The sequence below is a fragment of the Adelges cooleyi genome, unplaced genomic scaffold (genome assembly GCF_023614345.1).
Source record: "Adelges cooleyi isolate 19-005CV unplaced genomic scaffold, UGA_ACOO_1.1 ACOO_flye_CR_arks_rails_tigmint_CR_PRNA_108, whole genome shotgun sequence".
NCBI classification, from domain to species: Eukaryota; Metazoa; Arthropoda; class Insecta; order Hemiptera; family Adelgidae; genus Adelges; species Adelges cooleyi.
Genome location: NW_026095761.1, coordinates 11,748,786 through 11,766,791, shown reverse-complemented (window position 1 = coordinate 11,766,791; position 18,006 = coordinate 11,748,786). Strand labels below are relative to the sequence as shown.

The 18,006-nt window shown below is 30.9% G+C and overlaps 2 protein-coding genes across 2 annotated transcripts; one reads left to right on the top strand and one right to left on the bottom strand.

The window, feature by feature from the left end:
* Positions 1–682: 682 nt before the first annotated feature.
* On the bottom strand, positions 683–17,317 carry LOC126847490 (eukaryotic translation initiation factor 3 subunit D). Its single transcript, XM_050587759.1, has 12 exons — positions 17,307–17,317; positions 4,511–4,670; positions 4,402–4,444; positions 4,086–4,323; positions 3,438–3,629; positions 3,233–3,365; positions 3,003–3,150; positions 2,793–2,923; positions 2,506–2,721; positions 2,103–2,438; positions 1,555–1,630; positions 683–951 (listed from the first exon to the last, which is right to left on the bottom strand). The coding sequence occupies exons 2-12, from the start codon at positions 4,643–4,645 to the stop codon at positions 902–904; spliced, it is 1,698 nt and encodes a 565-aa protein (XP_050443716.1). The 5' UTR covers positions 4,646–4,670; positions 17,307–17,317; the 3' UTR covers positions 683–901.
* LOC126847506 (uncharacterized) lies at positions 10,230–12,039 on the top strand. Its single transcript, XM_050587799.1, has 4 exons — positions 10,230–10,905; positions 11,098–11,178; positions 11,462–11,630; positions 11,833–12,039. Exons 1-4 carry the CDS (start codon positions 10,816–10,818, stop codon positions 11,973–11,975), a joined length of 483 nt encoding a protein of 160 aa, XP_050443756.1. The 5' UTR covers positions 10,230–10,815; the 3' UTR covers positions 11,976–12,039.
* Positions 17,318–18,006: the final 689 nt, after the last annotated feature.

Below are 18,006 nucleotides of genomic sequence, written 5' to 3'. Positions count from 1 at the left end.
GACCATTTACAAAAAAAAAAAAACCCAATTTTCAAAAAATGTGCTTTTGGCTGGTTTTGAAACTATACGCCTCAATTATAACTTAAGTAACAATGTAAAAAATTATGTAGTTTCATATTTTATAAAGTATGTGATATTTATATAAATTTAAAAAGTATTTTAAACATAATGTGACTTACCCAATGTTTTACATACATTTAAAAATAACCAAACAATTTAAATATATATTTACGGAATTCACGGAATTAATGTCATTAAATATCACTAAATAACATCAGAAATGTACATAAATCATGCGAGAAAAAGTCTGAAAATATAGTAAACGGCAGCCTAAACCGAACTTCTAAAACACAATGTAACATTTTATATATCAGAATATTAAGTGTAGGTGAGGTGGATGGAAAAAATGTTTTCATATGTGCACATTTTTTTTGTAAGTACAGTAAAAATACAACATACTTGACTGCTTTGGTAAAATCTATTTTTAAAACGCTTGCCAAGTCGGGGGCATTGTTGGTTTTTAATTTTTGAAGACTTATTTAAAATATGTCTTTCACTCTAGTAAGATAAAGCCAAATCGTTTCCAATTGGTTATATTAATTTATGAAGTAGACAAATTCAATTGATTTGGTTGATTCGTTTTTTTTTATCTTTGCAATGAACTACACAAATTATAATAATATATGTTCAACTATTGTTTTTTTTATAATTATTTGTAGTATAATATAAATCATAACGTAGCGGTTTAAAAAAAAAATAATATATAAAATAGAGCTTGGATTATAAAGAAATATAATATAATATTAGAGCTGAAGAACATATTATATTATATAAACGTTACAACTAATTATATTAATTTAATTTTTTTTTTATATAAATAAAAAAAAACTGTATCACCGTTCTACGGTTTTGGCGGAAGAAGTTCAGCTGGTATTGTCGATTTAATCTCGCCTGAAACAAAATAAAAAATATACATAAAATAACCAAACATTAGTTTTATCCTAAAACAAATCTAACAAACTTAGGCAAAGTCAAGTCATCAATTAAAATAAAACACTTGATTAAATGTCTTTATAAATCTTTATAAGTTATAATATTATTTTTTGTAAAACATATATTTAGGGCACAGATTAAAATTAAATTTGAAAACCGCATTTATGACTTGAAAAGAAGTTTAACAATGCTTTTAAAAAATAAACTAAAGCACTACATATATAAACTTCTGCAAACAAGTATGCATTTTTTATATGAAAATTTACAACTTAGAATAAAAATAGATGTAGCAACATTTCACAATTAAAATTTAAAAAAATTGATAGAAATTTCATTTGATATCAACAAGAATCTAAATGTGCAGAACAATCTGTAAAGATAGTGAATAGCAAAAATAAGTCGATAATACAAAGAGAAAATTTCAGATGATTAATCGATTCGAAACAAATTTTGGTCACACTAGGCGTTTGCTGTCGTTTGCATGGGAAAATTTGCATTATTCTATCTAATCCGTACCCTGTTAAAGACTTTATTTTTTTTTAATTAAAAATTCATAACTACCTCCGTCGTCGTCGTCGTTTTCTTCGTTGTCCGAATCGAACGTATTATCAGGAATGTCGTACAAACGAATGAGTGGCTGTTGGACAAAATTAACAAACACAAGATTAGATATATTTTACTCTATTGATCGATCACGATGGTAAATAGTATACATTTATGGCCAGTAAAAATGATAAAATTAACTATGTTACTAATTTTAGTAAATAAATTATTGAACTGTTTTAAAGCTAAAAAAGATATCCTCTGAACTTTTCTTTTGGCGAAGGTATTGTTTCAGGCTTTTAAACGTTGAACATTTTATTTAATATCTCTTTGAATCTTAAGTTGAACAAAAATATTTAAAAATTGTTTATTTTAATAAAAGTTCAATAAGCTATAAAATGTATTATAAATCTATTTAAATTAAAACTCAAATAACATTTTATTTTCTGTTTAAACGAATAAATGTCCAGCTTTGAGTGGACGGTATTGAATAAGTTAATAATTTAGACAAAACAATAACATACTGCCGTAAACTTGTACAGCCTAAGAACCTACTAATTACTCACCTTGTTGGGGTCCTTCATAATGAGATATTTGCCGTCCTTTTGCTTCATACACAAATCGATAATACACCTGAGTATTCCCCAGGCGTTGTCCATATTGAGATTGATCTGGGTTGCGAATTCTGTTGGTTTATACTGTTGCGTACCCAAAATGACGTGTTTCGACGAATCTCGAACTTGAACACGACTGACGTAGCCAAACTTGATGTAATCCGATCCGGCCAACAAGGCTTGAACCGTCCATTTGGCCAGTTTACAGGCGTTATTACGTAGTTCAGTGGCCAAGACGCCCCCACGTTGCACGTCCAACTTATGGCGCCAATCAACTCCGCCCGACAACTAAGAGATGAGAAATATAAACGCATTTGTGTTACATTTTGTTTTATTTGTAATTATTATCATTTACCTTTGAATCCCATTCGTTCAGAGCTTTGATCGTTAAAAATTGTAGCTCCCCGTTGGGCGTCTGTAACACAGCGTCGTGTTCACATCTGGCCACCAACACGATTCCGTTATCCAAGTCCCATTTACGGTATCTATAAGCAACCGAAGCCACTTCTCCTTCGGTCTCATCGTCCGACACAAAAGGATTGGTCTCGTCAAACTTATAGCGAGCTTCACCCTAAACGTTTTAGCGATGAGACACACTCATTGTGGAAATTGTGTGTACGTGACCAAAAACATTCTACTTACGGTTTTCAGTACTTGTTGTGAAAAGTTTTGGTTGATAAACGTAGCTTCCAGCGCTAAATTCCTCGGCGAGTTAAGGCTATTTACATCTTCGGTTGGAGGTTCAACGGCGGTTTCATTGACGGTAAGTAAATCTAAGTGGGAGATAAAAAAAAAAACACAAATCAAGAGTAAATAAACTTCACAAAAAATTGACTAATAAGAAAATCATACCGAATTCGGTGTTATCTCTCTTGTCGAAGAACAATTTGTCGCCAACCTTCTCGATGACAATATCCCAACTGTAGTTTGACCGAGTACAGCACATCAAGCACGCTAATATAGCGTCCGTAGCATAGACGTTACCTACGGTTTTCACCAACTGTTGTTGGGTAGAGTAAAATATAAAAATTACATTACATTAATGTGATCGGTTCGTAATAAATTAAACACGATTATTTTACTTTTCTTATGACGGGGTCGTCAGTGGTGGTAACGGTGTGGAAGAGTCTGTCGATGCGCTGCAACGGTTTTTCGTTCTTGACATTGACTCTGTCATTGGTCTTGTCGTAATACTCCAGAGAGCCACAGCATACACTAGGATAAAATAAAAGTAAATTAAAAATTACATTCAAACTGTTTATTTAACGAGTGTTGTCCAGGACTTACATATCTTCAGGATCCTTAATGGAAGGCAACGACAATTTAGAGAACCTAACAAAGTCCATTTCTTCGATTGTGTTCCAATCGGCTCGCACTGTGACTGAAGCTTCACGACTTTTCATTTGCATATTGTTTTTATTAGATCGGCCACCTTGGTTTTTGTTCCAACCTCTACGTGCATTGGGGTTCTTACGATCTCTGTAAAATAAGATTTCAGTAAATGTAAATTAAAAACAAATAAAATCAATAAGGCCGTTTGTTTAAAGATTAATGGTTCATTAATAAACATAATTTAGCGACTAGTTCATTCCGTTTTAGTAATATAATAAAATATATAATATATCAATATTTTTTAATAAACGGATTCTAAATTAATTTTTCTTACATTTTTAGAACTCTACTGTTTGGGAAAAAATGATTTTTTTACTAACTTGTTTGATTTTAATTTACATTTTGAACTAGATTAGTGATAACAGGTAGAATTTTAAATCTTAATTAATGAATGCAAAATCTACACTAGGTCTCTAAAAGTAAACATTTTAAGAAACTTGAGTAGGTTAATTTTTTGTTTTAATTTTGCTGTTATATTTTAATTCTCGACGAAAAAATGGGCATCTTTTTAAATAAAAAGATTGTTTGATGAAATGTGTTTACCTTTGGAGTTTATTCAATTTTCCTAACGATTGGAATTGGTTAGACCCTCCGGGTAAACGAGACATTCCGCCACGACCGCCTTGTCCGCGCATCATACGGCCACCTTGTCGGAAATGACGTCCACGTTGGTACGGTGGTTTTTGTACTCTAGCCGTGTCCACCAAGTGGAACGTGTTTTCATCTTCTTCGTGGTAGTAGGCATATTGAGTACCGCCACCAAAACTCGACTGGTATTTGTCTGAAGGAAAAACAAAATATTGATGTTAGAAATGTTCGGTTTAACAGGCGATAAAATGGGGCCGTTCAATAAACTCACTTTGGTATTTCTTATCTTGCGATAATCCAGTCCAGTCGGATATCTAAGGAAAATATTGAGTTAGCATGAGTTTTTTTAACAAGGATTTTAAAGATTTCCATTTTTATACCTTTCCAATGCGGTCGCCTTTCGAGAATGGCTGATAAGGCATGTCTTTGAACTGGTCGGGCATCTCGCAAGGTCCCCATCCTGTCGGATTATTTTGTATTTCCGGCGGTATAAAATGTGGCACTTCCTCCGGCATAGTTTCGATTTAACTTGGACGTACTTAACGATTAATTTATTTGACTTTTCAAAATTGAAATTTGTAAAAGTTTTCACCACGAAAGCAAAATACCGAAGCGTATAAACAACACGGTTTCAATTAATGATAAATGTTCTAACCTATAAATTTGAACGATCACGCGTTATCAAGGAGATTGCAACAATCAGTGTTACCACGGTAGCGGTCAGGGAGAGATACTGCTCGTCTGAGCGGTATACGGTACTTGGTCTTATCTAAACTCGCTTTAAACTGTTTATTTTCCCTTTTTTCAGAATAATTACTACAACGATTTACATATTTATATATTTATTTACACGGTAAAGCCGTTTTCGTTTACAATCCGCGTTTACATTACTTATTTACAACCAGATGTAGTAAACCAAACTTTTCAGAATAAAAATCAACCAAATATAGTTTTGAAAAATAATTACTATTGGCAATTTGAATTGTGTTCCGATAGCAGTAAAATAATATTACAATATTATCTCAACTACAATTTAACTAAAAGGGAACTTAGGCAATTGGGCATAATCAATAACCGGATAAGTGTAGATACAATAATTATTATTGTTTCTGACCGATGAGGTGTCGTTCGGAGAAATTCTGACTCGTTTTCCGTTTATAATACAGTCTAGTTATGTCCAGTCAGTCAGTAAAGCAAAATATAAAAAAATCCATTTATGATTTCACGTTGTTTTTATTAAACTAGTGACTCATATCTAATATCGTACCGATTCAAATGCATTATTTGTTTTATCAGTATTTTTGTGGGTATTCGTCAATACACAAGCATCTACATTAAAGTTGTATAATTGTACCTTTAAAATATACTATTCAAATTTGTGTAAAAAAATAAAAAGTTTTTAAACGCTTAAATTCGTTATGGGGATTGCACGCGAATTTGATTTAAGAAAAAAGATGGTTTAGTTTTAGACATGACAAAATTACACCTGTTTATACTAGGCTAGTCCAGTTCTGTTTCTGCAAATAGATTCGAGTTCTTCGTGTCATGTAGGAAGCCAAATTTTCATTTAACAATTTCAGTTTTTTTGTAATTATACAAATTAAAGTTGCAATTTTTTCAATAAAAGACTCAATTACTTTACACGGAATAAAGCAAAAAAAAAATCCGTTTCCTACACAACCTAGTAAAGTTGCCAAAGAATCCCCCTAAGTGAACCGAACAATTTTTTTTTAAATGCACACAATATTGTCGTCTGGTCGTTGCCCCAAATTAGTCGTCGTTCGCTTACACTAATTATTATTGTATTATCAATGTCATTAATGTCACAAATTATTACTATTGTTCGAGAAACGAAATAATTGGGCTTAACAGCTTTGACGTGGAAGGAAAAAACCCGGTGCGCGATCGAGGCCGGAAACGGATAAGAGTAATCCATTCAAGTGCAAAAAAAAAAAAAAATAATAATACATGTTTGTTGTTGCTTTTCAAAGACACCGACAGTTACCGAGAAGTGAAATACTGTGTTCATTGTTAAGATATTTTCATCTGCTTGATTATAAATATAGGCGTGTACATTCTGAGAACCAGTTCGTGCAAACAGCTGTTGGAGGAGCTGTCAAGTGTCATCTAGCCGAGTGGGCACCTCGTATACAACACATCCTTTGAACGGCAAGCTTGGTGTTAATTATTAAATGACGTTAATGACTTTGTACACGCTGGCTGGCGACGGTAATCTGGAAAAAAAAAAGCAAGGCTGGGCTTTAAGGAATTGATATAATATATTATTATTAGAAGACGTTATGTGGTGTTTGGCATAGCCGAAAGCCACATCGCCGTTCACTTTTACAAGCGATTAATAACACCATGTTTATCCGACGTGTAAAAATTGCAATTATTTGTGTCTAAGAAAATCCAGTCATTACCCCTAAAATGTACACTAAAAAAAAAATGACGCAACAGCATATTAATAAAAAACAAAACTCAAAAATCATAAATACTCGTCTTTATTGGTACATTCGAAAGGGTTTTTTTATGTACTTTATCTAAAGACTATTCCGTACAAGTTTAAAAGTAATTATTAGGCTATTACAAAAAAAAAAATTATAAAGTTTGTTGTAATTTTAAGTTGAGAAGAAAGAAAATTCTTACATTTTTGGGGTGAAATTTGTAAAACGTTGGCCGAGTACCTTCCTGGTGGCATTTTTTCATTTGTAGACCTGTTACACGAACAAATAGGTTTAGCGGTTTAGAAGGTAAATTACAAAAAACTTTTCATTGACCTTTGACAAATAAAAAATTTGTATTTTTATTATTTATGTAAAATCTCCTCTATCTTCTCAGGTCCGCATCAAAGCTAAAATATCGAGAAGATGAAAATAGAAGTATAAGTATGTTTGAAATAATAAATATATATTTATCATTTATCTATAAAAAATAAATTGCACAATCACTCGTAAAACATTACTCGTCTAATTTACCTCGGCCAATATTGATTTCTTAGGAAAATATGTTAAATCATTTATTGAAAAATAAATACTTTGTTAAAATCGGTTAGCTAAATAAATTGGTATGTGTGTTTTTTTTAAATTTTAATTTTATACTCATATTTGGCTAACTGGTTTTCAAGGTCTCCGAATCCTTGTCAAACTTATGAACTAAAAATGGTTAACAATATAATTTGTTTGAACAAATTCTGATCGCCACAAGTGGTTTAAATACGCCGACTAATTTAAAGAAGAAAAATATTAAGTTTTATTAGTTGATTTTACACTCATCAGATAGACCTTGGCTATCTAGAGCTATAAAACTTTCTGCTTTATCGTTTTGTTGTAATCACAAATCTTGACTCGATACATTTTTATAAATTTCTTCTTTTAAAAACTTTTTTTTTTTTTTAGACTAATGAGTGGCTAGGAAATTACTATTTTTTATTAGGTACATCATTTGTATGGATATTAGGTTATAGTTCAATATTGTAATATTGAATCGTTTATGTTTATTAATGGAGACTTGAAATCACACGATACCTATACCACGTTTAAGCATTTCATAACTATATTAGCCTTTACTTATTTAATTATGATATAATACAATAGATACACTCAATCATACACTCATAGGTTTTCTGTTAGCTTGTCATTACTAATGGTACGGACATTTTACTGTGCCTACCGTATAGGTCATGGCTTGCTTACACACTAATGGGTTTATAGTTCTATAGTTATTTATGCTTTCTGGGCGTCACCATTTTTATTATATATATATTATCAACCGGTTATTGAAATTTAATGTATTAAGTAAAAACAGCCATGGCTAGGCTAGTTACATCAATACATACACAATACAAATATTTTCCATAAATCATAAGAAGATTTTGTGTCTTATACATTTGTATTTTGGTAAAAAATAACAGGTAGGTATTATAAAACAATATAAATGATTAGGAATTATTATTGAACAATTATTGTGTTATTAATAAGTGATTTTTCGTTAAAGTGTGATTTAAAAATATCTTACTATATACTGAAAAATATTTCTAAAATTATTATATTTTTGCCGTTTGGTGTCATTTTTTAGGAATGTCTTTTTAATGAAAAATCAAGTTTTATAAATTTTACCCGGAACTTTATCCGCACTACAATTTAGTAGCCTTTGGTGTTTTTTTTTTGTTAGGCGTTGCATTATACACACACACAGTCTGTAAAATATACGGTACTTAATAATATTGTTATACATAAACGTTTTGTAAGGCCGGGCAGCAAAAAAAAATTGTTTTTATTTAATGTTCTTTTTCACGGAAGACTAGGTACCTCTCCTTGTAAAATAACCCTAGGGTTAGGTCGGACGGACAGTCATACAATTCTCTATAAAAGAAGAAAACCGACAGTAATTAATGATAATATTTTAGAAATTCCTGGTAATCTCGCTGTTGCATGCGAGTTTGTGTGTTCGTTATTGTGTCGTGTATATTTGATTAATATTTTATTGTAATGACACGACAGCTGTTTAGACTTCCGGCTCAACCCCTCGAGAAGCAGCTTACGGCTGGTACATTACGAAATAGTAGAAAAGGAAACGGAAATAAGGCGATTTTCCAACTTGGAAGTTTGCTTAGGTTTCCTAAGACTGTATTGTGGTTTAATGTCTTATCATTTAGAGAGTAACACCTCTTATTACCGTCTCAAAATGATTAGGTCTCTATTTTATAAAAAAGACGTTTACATAATTATATTATGTTATAGTTAAGTATAATGCAAATTGCAAAGTGTAAAGTGAACAATTTTCAGCTTTGATGCGGAGCTGATGGAAGGAATTGGTTTTAAATGATTTTTTTTTTTTTTGTGTGTAAACAAGATAACTTTTTTTCTCAAGCAATCGAAAAGAGTACCTTATTTTATTGTAAGTATTTAAATTAGTAAACTATCAAAGGAGACTTTGAATCAGTAAACAGGCGAGTATTCGGCGGCAATGTTTGTAACTTAAAATATATTTTTGTTCGAATTACAAACATTTGTAGTTTTATTTATTTAATCGTTGACATATGCTGTTTTTTTTTGCTACAATGCGGAACACTGTTTGTCTTCTGAATCACTGAACCGATTTCTTTGCATAGCAAGACATATATCTATTGTATGACCTATATCAATTTCGACTAGATTCGACCGTTTCACTCGAATTTAAAGCAAGTCTAAGTTGAATAATCGGCCATTTTCTTTGGTCTTTCCCCATTTGAAAGGGCCAAAAGTATAAACAAATATACCAATTGCTTAAATGTTATGTTCTATAGTTAAGGTCTAAAGTTGTAGCGCAAACAGATAAGGCGAAAAATCAAAAACATTATTATAAAATCATTATCTTCGCATCGAGGATAATATTTTTTCGTTTTTCTGTGTATCAAAAATTAATAACAGAACAAGAAAACAACTTTAAAAGTCATTGCCGAACTTCTTTACCGTCTAAACTATGTATATAAGCGTTAAATATATTAAATTGTGTTTTTATGATTCATAATAGGGTGTATGTACAAAACAAATGCCATTATATACTTATCCCTTTCTTCTCTCGACGGGGTCTTGAAGGCTTGACTAAATCTGTAACTAGGATTTTAGAGTACATATGTATATGAGTACCGAATAAACTTAATATATTATGTTAAGTATGCAATATATAGTAGATTAAAGGTTAAATAAGTGAAAGAGTAAACTTTTTTTTAAATTTTTTCTCTCTCCAAGTAACGAAAGTACCTATTTATAGAAGATCACATTTTGTCCGCCTAAATTTTCTATGCTAACTATGTTAAATACCCTTCCTTTAATCGTTAATTTATTAATGTTTTATTTTTGGTTAAGACAAAGAGTAGACTATGCCCTCAATCCACCCTCTCCAAAAAATACACTAGTGTTTTTTTTTGTAACTTTAAGACAATAACAAGAATAATATTTCACTAAAACCCCTTTATAAATAATATATGAACACAAAGTATGTTTTAACTATTTACAAAAAAAAAAAACAATATAAAATATTTGTATAGTTTTTGCGTCATTGGAAGGTGTTGTTGTTCAAATTATTACTCTGGCGCCTAAAATCCAACATTAAACAAATGACGGTATAAAGTTTTTAGCTACGTGTTTTTTCTCCTATTTCAAATGGCGAAGGAGTGAACTTTTTTTATTAAATTGTTACCCTTTAGTATACCTACTAATTGCATAAATGTTATGATCCAAAGTTAGGGTCTATAGCTGTTGTAGTGCCAACAGATAAGGCGAAAAATCAAAAACATCATTATAAAATCGTTATTTTCGCATCAAGCCATTGTAAAACGTATTTACCGTCTAAACCACGCATATAAGCATTATATATATGTATTAAAATGTGTTTTTATGATTCATACTGTAGTGTTTATCCATAAAAAAAAAAATGCTCTAAACAGTTATCAAAATATGTAAGAACACATTTTTCGTTCCTCGATGGGGACTTGACGAAATCATATTGAACCACAAATCTTACAACCAACGCCATAGTATTAACATTTAAAGCAAACATATTTTTGAAAATATATTTATTATTTATAAAATTTGGTTTTTTTACTGTAAAAACTGGTCATTGCAGAGGGACAATAATATATTATTCGTTTTGTTTCCGAGTTGTACTTAAATTTATTGGAGATAAAATAATAACAGGCAAAATGCATTACGAACTCATAATTTTCTTAGTATCTTCTGTTTTGATTACCAATGTAGTGGGACCACAAACACTCGAGGACTATGAGAACTTGGTAATTTTTTTATATTTTTTAAGACAATAAACATTTAATTGTGTAATTCTAATATATGTTTATACATAGGTTAAAGTTTTATTTTTGTAATGACTATTATTAAAATTATTATTTGAATTTTTCAAACATATTCAATTTTGGATTGTGTAATCAATTTTGAAATTAAATGATATTAGTGTTATCAAATTTCAGCTTAGGGCTATGTTGCCACCTGGTAAAGCTGTCATTCCTGTAACGGCAACAAGAAGTGTAGAAGAGCAACTCGAGGACAAGGTAATTCTTTTATATTTTGTCAGATAATAATTACTAAATTCCAATTAAAATGGTCAAAATATGTCCTCTGTGATGACCTTTATGTGTATTATTTTCATAGCTTAACGGGTACACCAGAGTGATCATATTATCATGAACCACTCAATATCTCATAGGGTTTAATAAAAAATCAAATGTTTTTTTTCATATTACTGTTATGCAATGTATAAGAAATATGATATAAATTGTGTAATTATTTTTTTTTTTAATAACGTAATATGATATTAGTATATTTAAATTTCAGCAACTAGATTTGGCGTTTTCAATAGTTTTAGTTAGTAATCATTTAACTGATGCTGCTGATGGTACCATTACACCAGAAATGTTTAAAGAGTTTGTGGACAATGACAGTTTAAGTGAAGATATTTTACAGCACTATTTTTATCACATATCACTTTCTAATCAAAATCAGAGTAAGCATTAATTATTTATCAACATAGAAAACAAGTAATTTAAAGAAAGTATCAATCGATAAGAAGTTAAATCAAAATAGAAATAGTAGTGCTTTTGTATAAATTTGTCACATTTAAAATTTGAAACTGCTGTTTGTAATCTAATAGTTTATACAAATTAATAAATAATTTTTAATTAAAGAAAAACGTTTTTTTTTTTTAGTACAATTGATAGATCGTGATCAATTTTATAAACTGATAAGGAAAATACCTAAAAGCCGTAAAGTAAGTGAATACATCAAAGAGTATCTTGAAAAGGCAGATGCAAATGATGACCAAGTGTCAGACCGAGAGTCAAGAACCTAACAAGGATAGGGTCAGTAAGATTATGGTCCTGGGGCCCTTATAAGATGTATAGAAAAAAAAAAATTTACATATTATATATTTATTATGTATAATTTAATTTCCTAATATTATAATATGTATATTATATTATAATAAATACTATTATTTTTAATAAACTGTTTTGTGTAAAACGATTGGTAATTATTGGAGAGAAGCGAATTATATTTGTATACCTAAATAATAAATATACATAATATATGTATTTTAGAGCAGGTACAGAGTGTTGTTTGTCAACGGTGCTGTAAAATTTTCTTAATTGCATACCTATGTGTATTTAATATTTATTAGAATAGTAGACTAGTGGAACAAAAAAAAATGCAGCACAGTAACTATACATACATTTTGTTGCGAAACCGTCTTACCGACGTCCTTATGATTAAAACACTTTTTACCAAAAACCTTTATCTCTATTCTAATTGTGTGTGGGCTGGAAATGTTTAAAGACAGGAAAGGGTTTATAGGACAAGAGCATTCTATTGAATTCCTCTTCTTTTTAAGTCATTGATAGATTTAACGTATAAATGAATACATTTATATTTTATATAATATTATAATGTATTATTATTAATATTATAACAAATATATATAGTGTTATATAGTATTGCTAATTAAACAATTATATAAAGTTTAAAAAAAAAAAACAAGCACAACTCGTTTATAATAAGCAGTTTATTATAAATATCAGTTTGTACATCTACATCCAAATAATGATACAATTTGCTTATTTGAAGTTAATGTAATTCATACACTGTCACTTGGCTTAACACAATTTTTATTTTTTCGTGCCGTCAATACAAATAAATGAATAAAAATTATAGTAAATTCGTATAAGCAAATTATTGTATGCAATTTTATTTTATAGGATCGCGGGGAGGTGGGGGGAAGGGGGGTTGTGCTAAATCTATTACATTTCACGAGTTGATTGAGTTAAACATTTTACCTCGAAGAGTTCAAAACCATATGTGGGTTTTACGCACAGGTAAGAAAACATAGAAACGGCTTTGCCAGGATAGTTAGGCACGGTATTCAGACGTTGTTCCAATCCGGTGGTACTTGACAAATTTAATTTCCCCGTCGAAGGGTACTCCATTAATTTGGAAACCAAAAATGATTGCAATAATCGCATTGAATTGTTGACAACGAACACCAAAAGTGATGAAACGTATATATTGGCAGATTGAAAGACTATCGAGACACGATGCGGTGTTGTTTTAATTGAAAAACGAATTCCTTACCCACGAAAACATGTTCTTGGCCGTCAACGGTTACCACATTGCAGTTAACCCAACTGGGTAAGCAATCGTTTATATATTATTTTATAACGAACGGTTTATTGCACTGAACTCGTTTAGGGAACGTTCGTGGTTAACAGTCATTGTTTTTTCCATGATTTATCAAATATATCACCGTTGAAATCGTTGGCCATTTTCTAATATTTATCATGGAAAAGTAACGTAGCATTTTTATTTTCCACGAAACTGTAAACAACATGGCTGCTTCCCAGGTCGGGACATATATATCAACCCGTACGCGCTTTTCATATAATAATATTGAGTTCAGTATTTTTTGTTTAAATACCGCAGAAACTCTTTTATAGAATAAATGATTGAAAATGCTCAAAAGCACCTGCATTTTTTCCAGCTTCAGAATCTGACTACGCAGAATACGTTTCACATCTCTACATTTTAATTGGCCAACGATTTTAACGGCGATAACACGGTAAAATATTTGATAAATCGTTGGAAAAACAATAACTTACTGTTCTCAATATGGTGGCCTATAGCTAGAGGATGTTTTCATCCAACAGCCGACTCTAGTTCCTAAACGAGTTCAATGCAATAAACCGATCGTTATAAAAATATATGTAAATGGTTACTTGCCAAGTTTAACTACAGTGTCGCAATAGTTTATGTCCAAGAGCATGTTTTCGTGGGAAAGGCATTCAAAGGTAAAACAACGCCGTGTTTGTCTCGATGGCCTTTCAATCTGCTAATATACATTTCAAGACTCTTGGTGTTCTTCGTTAACGTTTCAATGAGATAACTACAATGGTTTTCGGTTTCCAAGTTTATGGAGAAATGGTCGTCGGTGAAATTCACATTCTGGATCCGTTTCTATGTTGTTCTTTGCCTGTGTAATCGATCAGGTCTTTCAATTCAACGCGAGTGAACCCCAAATGGTTTTGAACTCTTTTAACACTGGTAACATTTTTAATTCGATAAACTCGTGTGAAGTACCGGATGGATAAAACTGTCAAATTCGCTAATTTTTTGGTTCAAACAACTCTGGCTTTGGTTTGCAAAACTTTAAGATTTTCTTAAGACTTGTTGAACCATCTTGAATTGGCTATGTTGGCATGGTTTTTGAATCCAGTTTTGCTTTCAGTGTAATGTTCAAAAGTAGTCCTTTGTAATCCGGTTGGGAAACAACATGTTTTTCGGATGCAAATTGGATAATGTCTCTTTTACACCTTCTTCATTATGTATTTCATTTCCAGAGTACTGTCTACTAAACGTGCTATTGTTTCAAATGGTTTTTGTACTTGCCACTATAATTATCGTCCAAGGAATAATAAAAGCGCCGGCCACAAGAGTTATAAGGTCATCGAGGCTGAAATGTTCCGTTGAATCCGGATCAACTCCTGAATCTTAATAAGGCATTTTCAAAAGCTCACCATTTTTACTCGCAGAAGTTTGAAGGAGACAAACTAGTTCAACACTTTCCTTGGTGACTTAGCGTTGTTCAAGTGTAAATTTATCATTATCAAAGCTTCGGGAAATTTGTTGGATTCCGTTTTACGCCAGAATGAAGTTCGTCGAGCATCGCCAAGACGGTTTCGCCTAAGCTTTGCAAGTTATCGCCACGAATTTTCAATTTCTGTAGAGAAAATTAATTTTCATTTGTACACCGAAAATTTGTATCAAAAGAAATTTTATTACTGTAAAAAAATTAATCATGAACTTGGAAAAAAATATTGTTTTATATTTTGTTTTGTATCGACAAACGAATTAAGAATTATGTTATCAAAATAAAACCAACTGTGTACAACCGCATGTTTTAAAACTAACAGTGAACCAAATTGGCGATCAATAGTTGTACGTGGAGCGTCGTCGAATATCCTGAAGACACTGTTCAATGTTGTTTTTTAATACCTATTGAGTGTAAAAAACATAACACGTATTATATTACTCATAAATAATAATGTTTTTATCATAAATATTATTCTCCGTGTCGGTGCGCTTAGCCGGGAATAACATTTTCGTGTATCTCCAATATCTGTGATTATACAAATATTGTTTTATCGAGGCACACCTTTGCAGGCGTTGCATGACGTATGTGCTGCTAAACGAAGGTCCGATGACCAATCAAATGATAGCATAAACCCTTTCAACTGGAAAGGAGCGAAAACTTTTTCTTTATTTCGTTTTTTTAGGTGAAGTTTTAGGGTTTAAGGAGTGAAAATTAGACATAAGATAGATCTATAATGGACCCATAACATATAGGATTTTCTCAGTAACATGTAGCCGACCTTTTTTTTTTATTAAGAAAAACAAAAAAAATGGATGAAATTTTTCACTTTACACCGTAGTAAATTTCCAGGTTGCTATGTGTGAGTGAACCAACAGTCATCGGGTATATTTGAAAATATTTTCTTTAATTGTTAATTACAATATAATATTGCAATAAATTATTATAGACAGGCGATCAACCTTAATCGTATCCGACCAATAGCAAAAATGCATTTATTTGAATCACTTTTAGCTGTCACATTGACCTCATTATGCTGTATACTTGCATTATTTTTTGTAAATAGTTCTATTGAGCTACACAAACCATTGGTAAATTTATAGTAGGATTTTAAATTACATTACAACTCAATTGATAATTTATTTTTAATTTTTATAAATCATGTACAGACCTTTGCGAATATTGAAATGTTATTATTATTATAATTCCTAATCTCATCCGATCGATGATTGGATACAAATGAGCACGATAATTGCAAACGCATTATTTATTTTTGTTGCAATTATACTATTATATTGTAGTACTTAGGTACAAATTATCTGTGTACATTACATGCATGTGTACGTACATTTAAACAACCGTTGTTCGAGGTCCATTTTACAACGGCCGTTAATGCAATAGTTATTACTTATTATTATTATTAAAAAATAATTGTTTCACTTTCGCAACAAAATCAATCGAACCGAGCCTTTTATGCACAAATTACATAGTATGCACCATAACAGTTGTTGTTCTACTTTGTTTGTGTCAAAAACAGAACCGAGATGTCACCGAGGAAATAATATTACATAAACGTGTGGTTGGTGGGGACAAATTCGTTTTTGAAGATAAACCTAAGCGGCTGAAAACGATTGCCGTTCGCGACAGCTAAAGGATTGGAACAGAATTAAAAAGCTGTCAATTTGCTTCTTATCCGAAAATCCGCGTTGAAAACTACACAGAAATCCACTCTTTTTTTACTCTCTCTGCGTTGTGCTCGAATTGGTCTTGAGTGATGCTATTGATGCTATCGACAGTTGTCGGAATTAGTTGTCTATATTCTAAGAATATAGTCTTATTATAACACCGGGTCCTTGTCTTGCGAGTTATCGACCTCTTAGAAGTACTTTGAATAAAAATATATTATCGAATCGCGTGCGTTTGCAAACAAGTCTGTATCGACCAATTGCAAGTCCATGTAAATACTAACAATTGTGTTTATACATACAACTAAGTGTATTACTATGTGTATTAGAAAAAGAAAAAAAAATAGAACTTGTCATTTATAATATGTGTTTCATCGTTTTTTTAATTTTATTTTTTTTAATTAACGCTTTAATCACACATGAAATAAGCTACCAGCTAGTAAAAACCTAGAACGAATTCCACTTAAGTAAATATTACCTAGAAATGTACGCAGTTAAGTATGTTCGTTCAAACTGCTATGGTAAACAAATTATTATTTTCAAAAATTGCTTGCAGCACGCAACCACGTGATGCGTTACTACTACTATACATTATTATGAAATTTTCTTCCGGAAAATAATTTGTCTAGTTTATAAATTAAAACCGTTTCGATATCATAGAGGGTTTCCGGTTTAGGAATGAGATAAAAAATAAATAAATGTAAAATTGTGTAAAAAACCAAAATAATTAGAGAGATGCATCAGCTATTAATATATCTGCTAAGTGTTTACTAAGTGAACAGCAAACGATTCAGTTAAATGCAAATTAAATCATTAGTTTATTCCGTTTGCTAATTATTTCACCAAGTAGGTAAATAATAACGTTTAATAATAATAATTATAATCGCTATGTTTTAATCTCACGTTTAAGCGAATGAATCACTCGTTAAAACATCAATCGTTGGTTTTTTGTATATTTATATATATATATGTACATATATACATAATATGTAAATTATAATAGTAGTTTTAACCATTAAATACTGTTTCGTTATCGACAATCGCTATTAGCTAGCATTGACCTTCATGACGATTACAAATTTAAGTCCGGCAATAACGCAATGTAAAAAAGTTACAATTAACGGTCACGGGCTAGTTCAAGTCGAGGGTCAACGTTTATTAACTATTTTGTAGGCACCTCTATAATTTGATTTATGTAAAAAAATTGTTTTTATCCGCATAGTTTATCTTAAACATTATAAAATCATAGTCTGTGTTGTTAACACAGTCGAGCTAATATGAGATCATAATATTTATAGCTGTTGAGCTATAAACTATTAATTAACGAAATCTCATAGAAAAAAAAAATAGAAACCATTATAACAGAAATTATCAACATAGTATTTCCGTGAACGATTTCAAAAAGGAATTATTTCCATAAATGGAAACGGTATGGAGCCAACAAAATGCAATGTCGGTTATCATAAAATTTAAATTAGGTTACCGGTGGTCAATTACTTTGAAAGGATATTGCCTTGGCCGGTGAAGTTGAAAATGATACCGCAATATTCATTAGTCTG

What these genes read in the sequence shown, in the direction of transcription:
- LOC126847490 (XM_050587759.1), bottom strand. Translation starts at nt 4,645, where the DNA reads ATGCCGGAGGAAGTGCCACATTTTATACCGCCGGAAATACAAAATAAT. An exon ending in AAATTGAATAAACTCCAAAG is followed by an intron (nt 3,630 to 4,085) that starts GTAAACACATTT and finishes CTTATTTTACAG; the next exon opens with AGATCGTAAGAACCCCAATG. An exon ending in TGAACGAATGGGATTCAAAG is followed by an intron (nt 2,439 to 2,505) that starts GTAAATGATAAT and finishes CTCATCTCTTAG; the next exon opens with TTGTCGGGCGGAGTTGATTG.
- LOC126847506 (XM_050587799.1), top strand. Translation starts at nt 10,816, where the DNA reads ATGCATTACGAACTCATAATTTTCTTAGTATCTTCTGTTTTGATTACC. An exon ending in TCGAGGACTATGAGAACTTG is followed by an intron (nt 10,906 to 11,097) that starts GTAATTTTTTTA and finishes ATCAAATTTCAG; the next exon opens with CTTAGGGCTATGTTGCCACC. An exon ending in AAGAGCAACTCGAGGACAAG is followed by an intron (nt 11,179 to 11,461) that starts GTAATTCTTTTA and finishes TTTAAATTTCAG; the next exon opens with CAACTAGATTTGGCGTTTTC.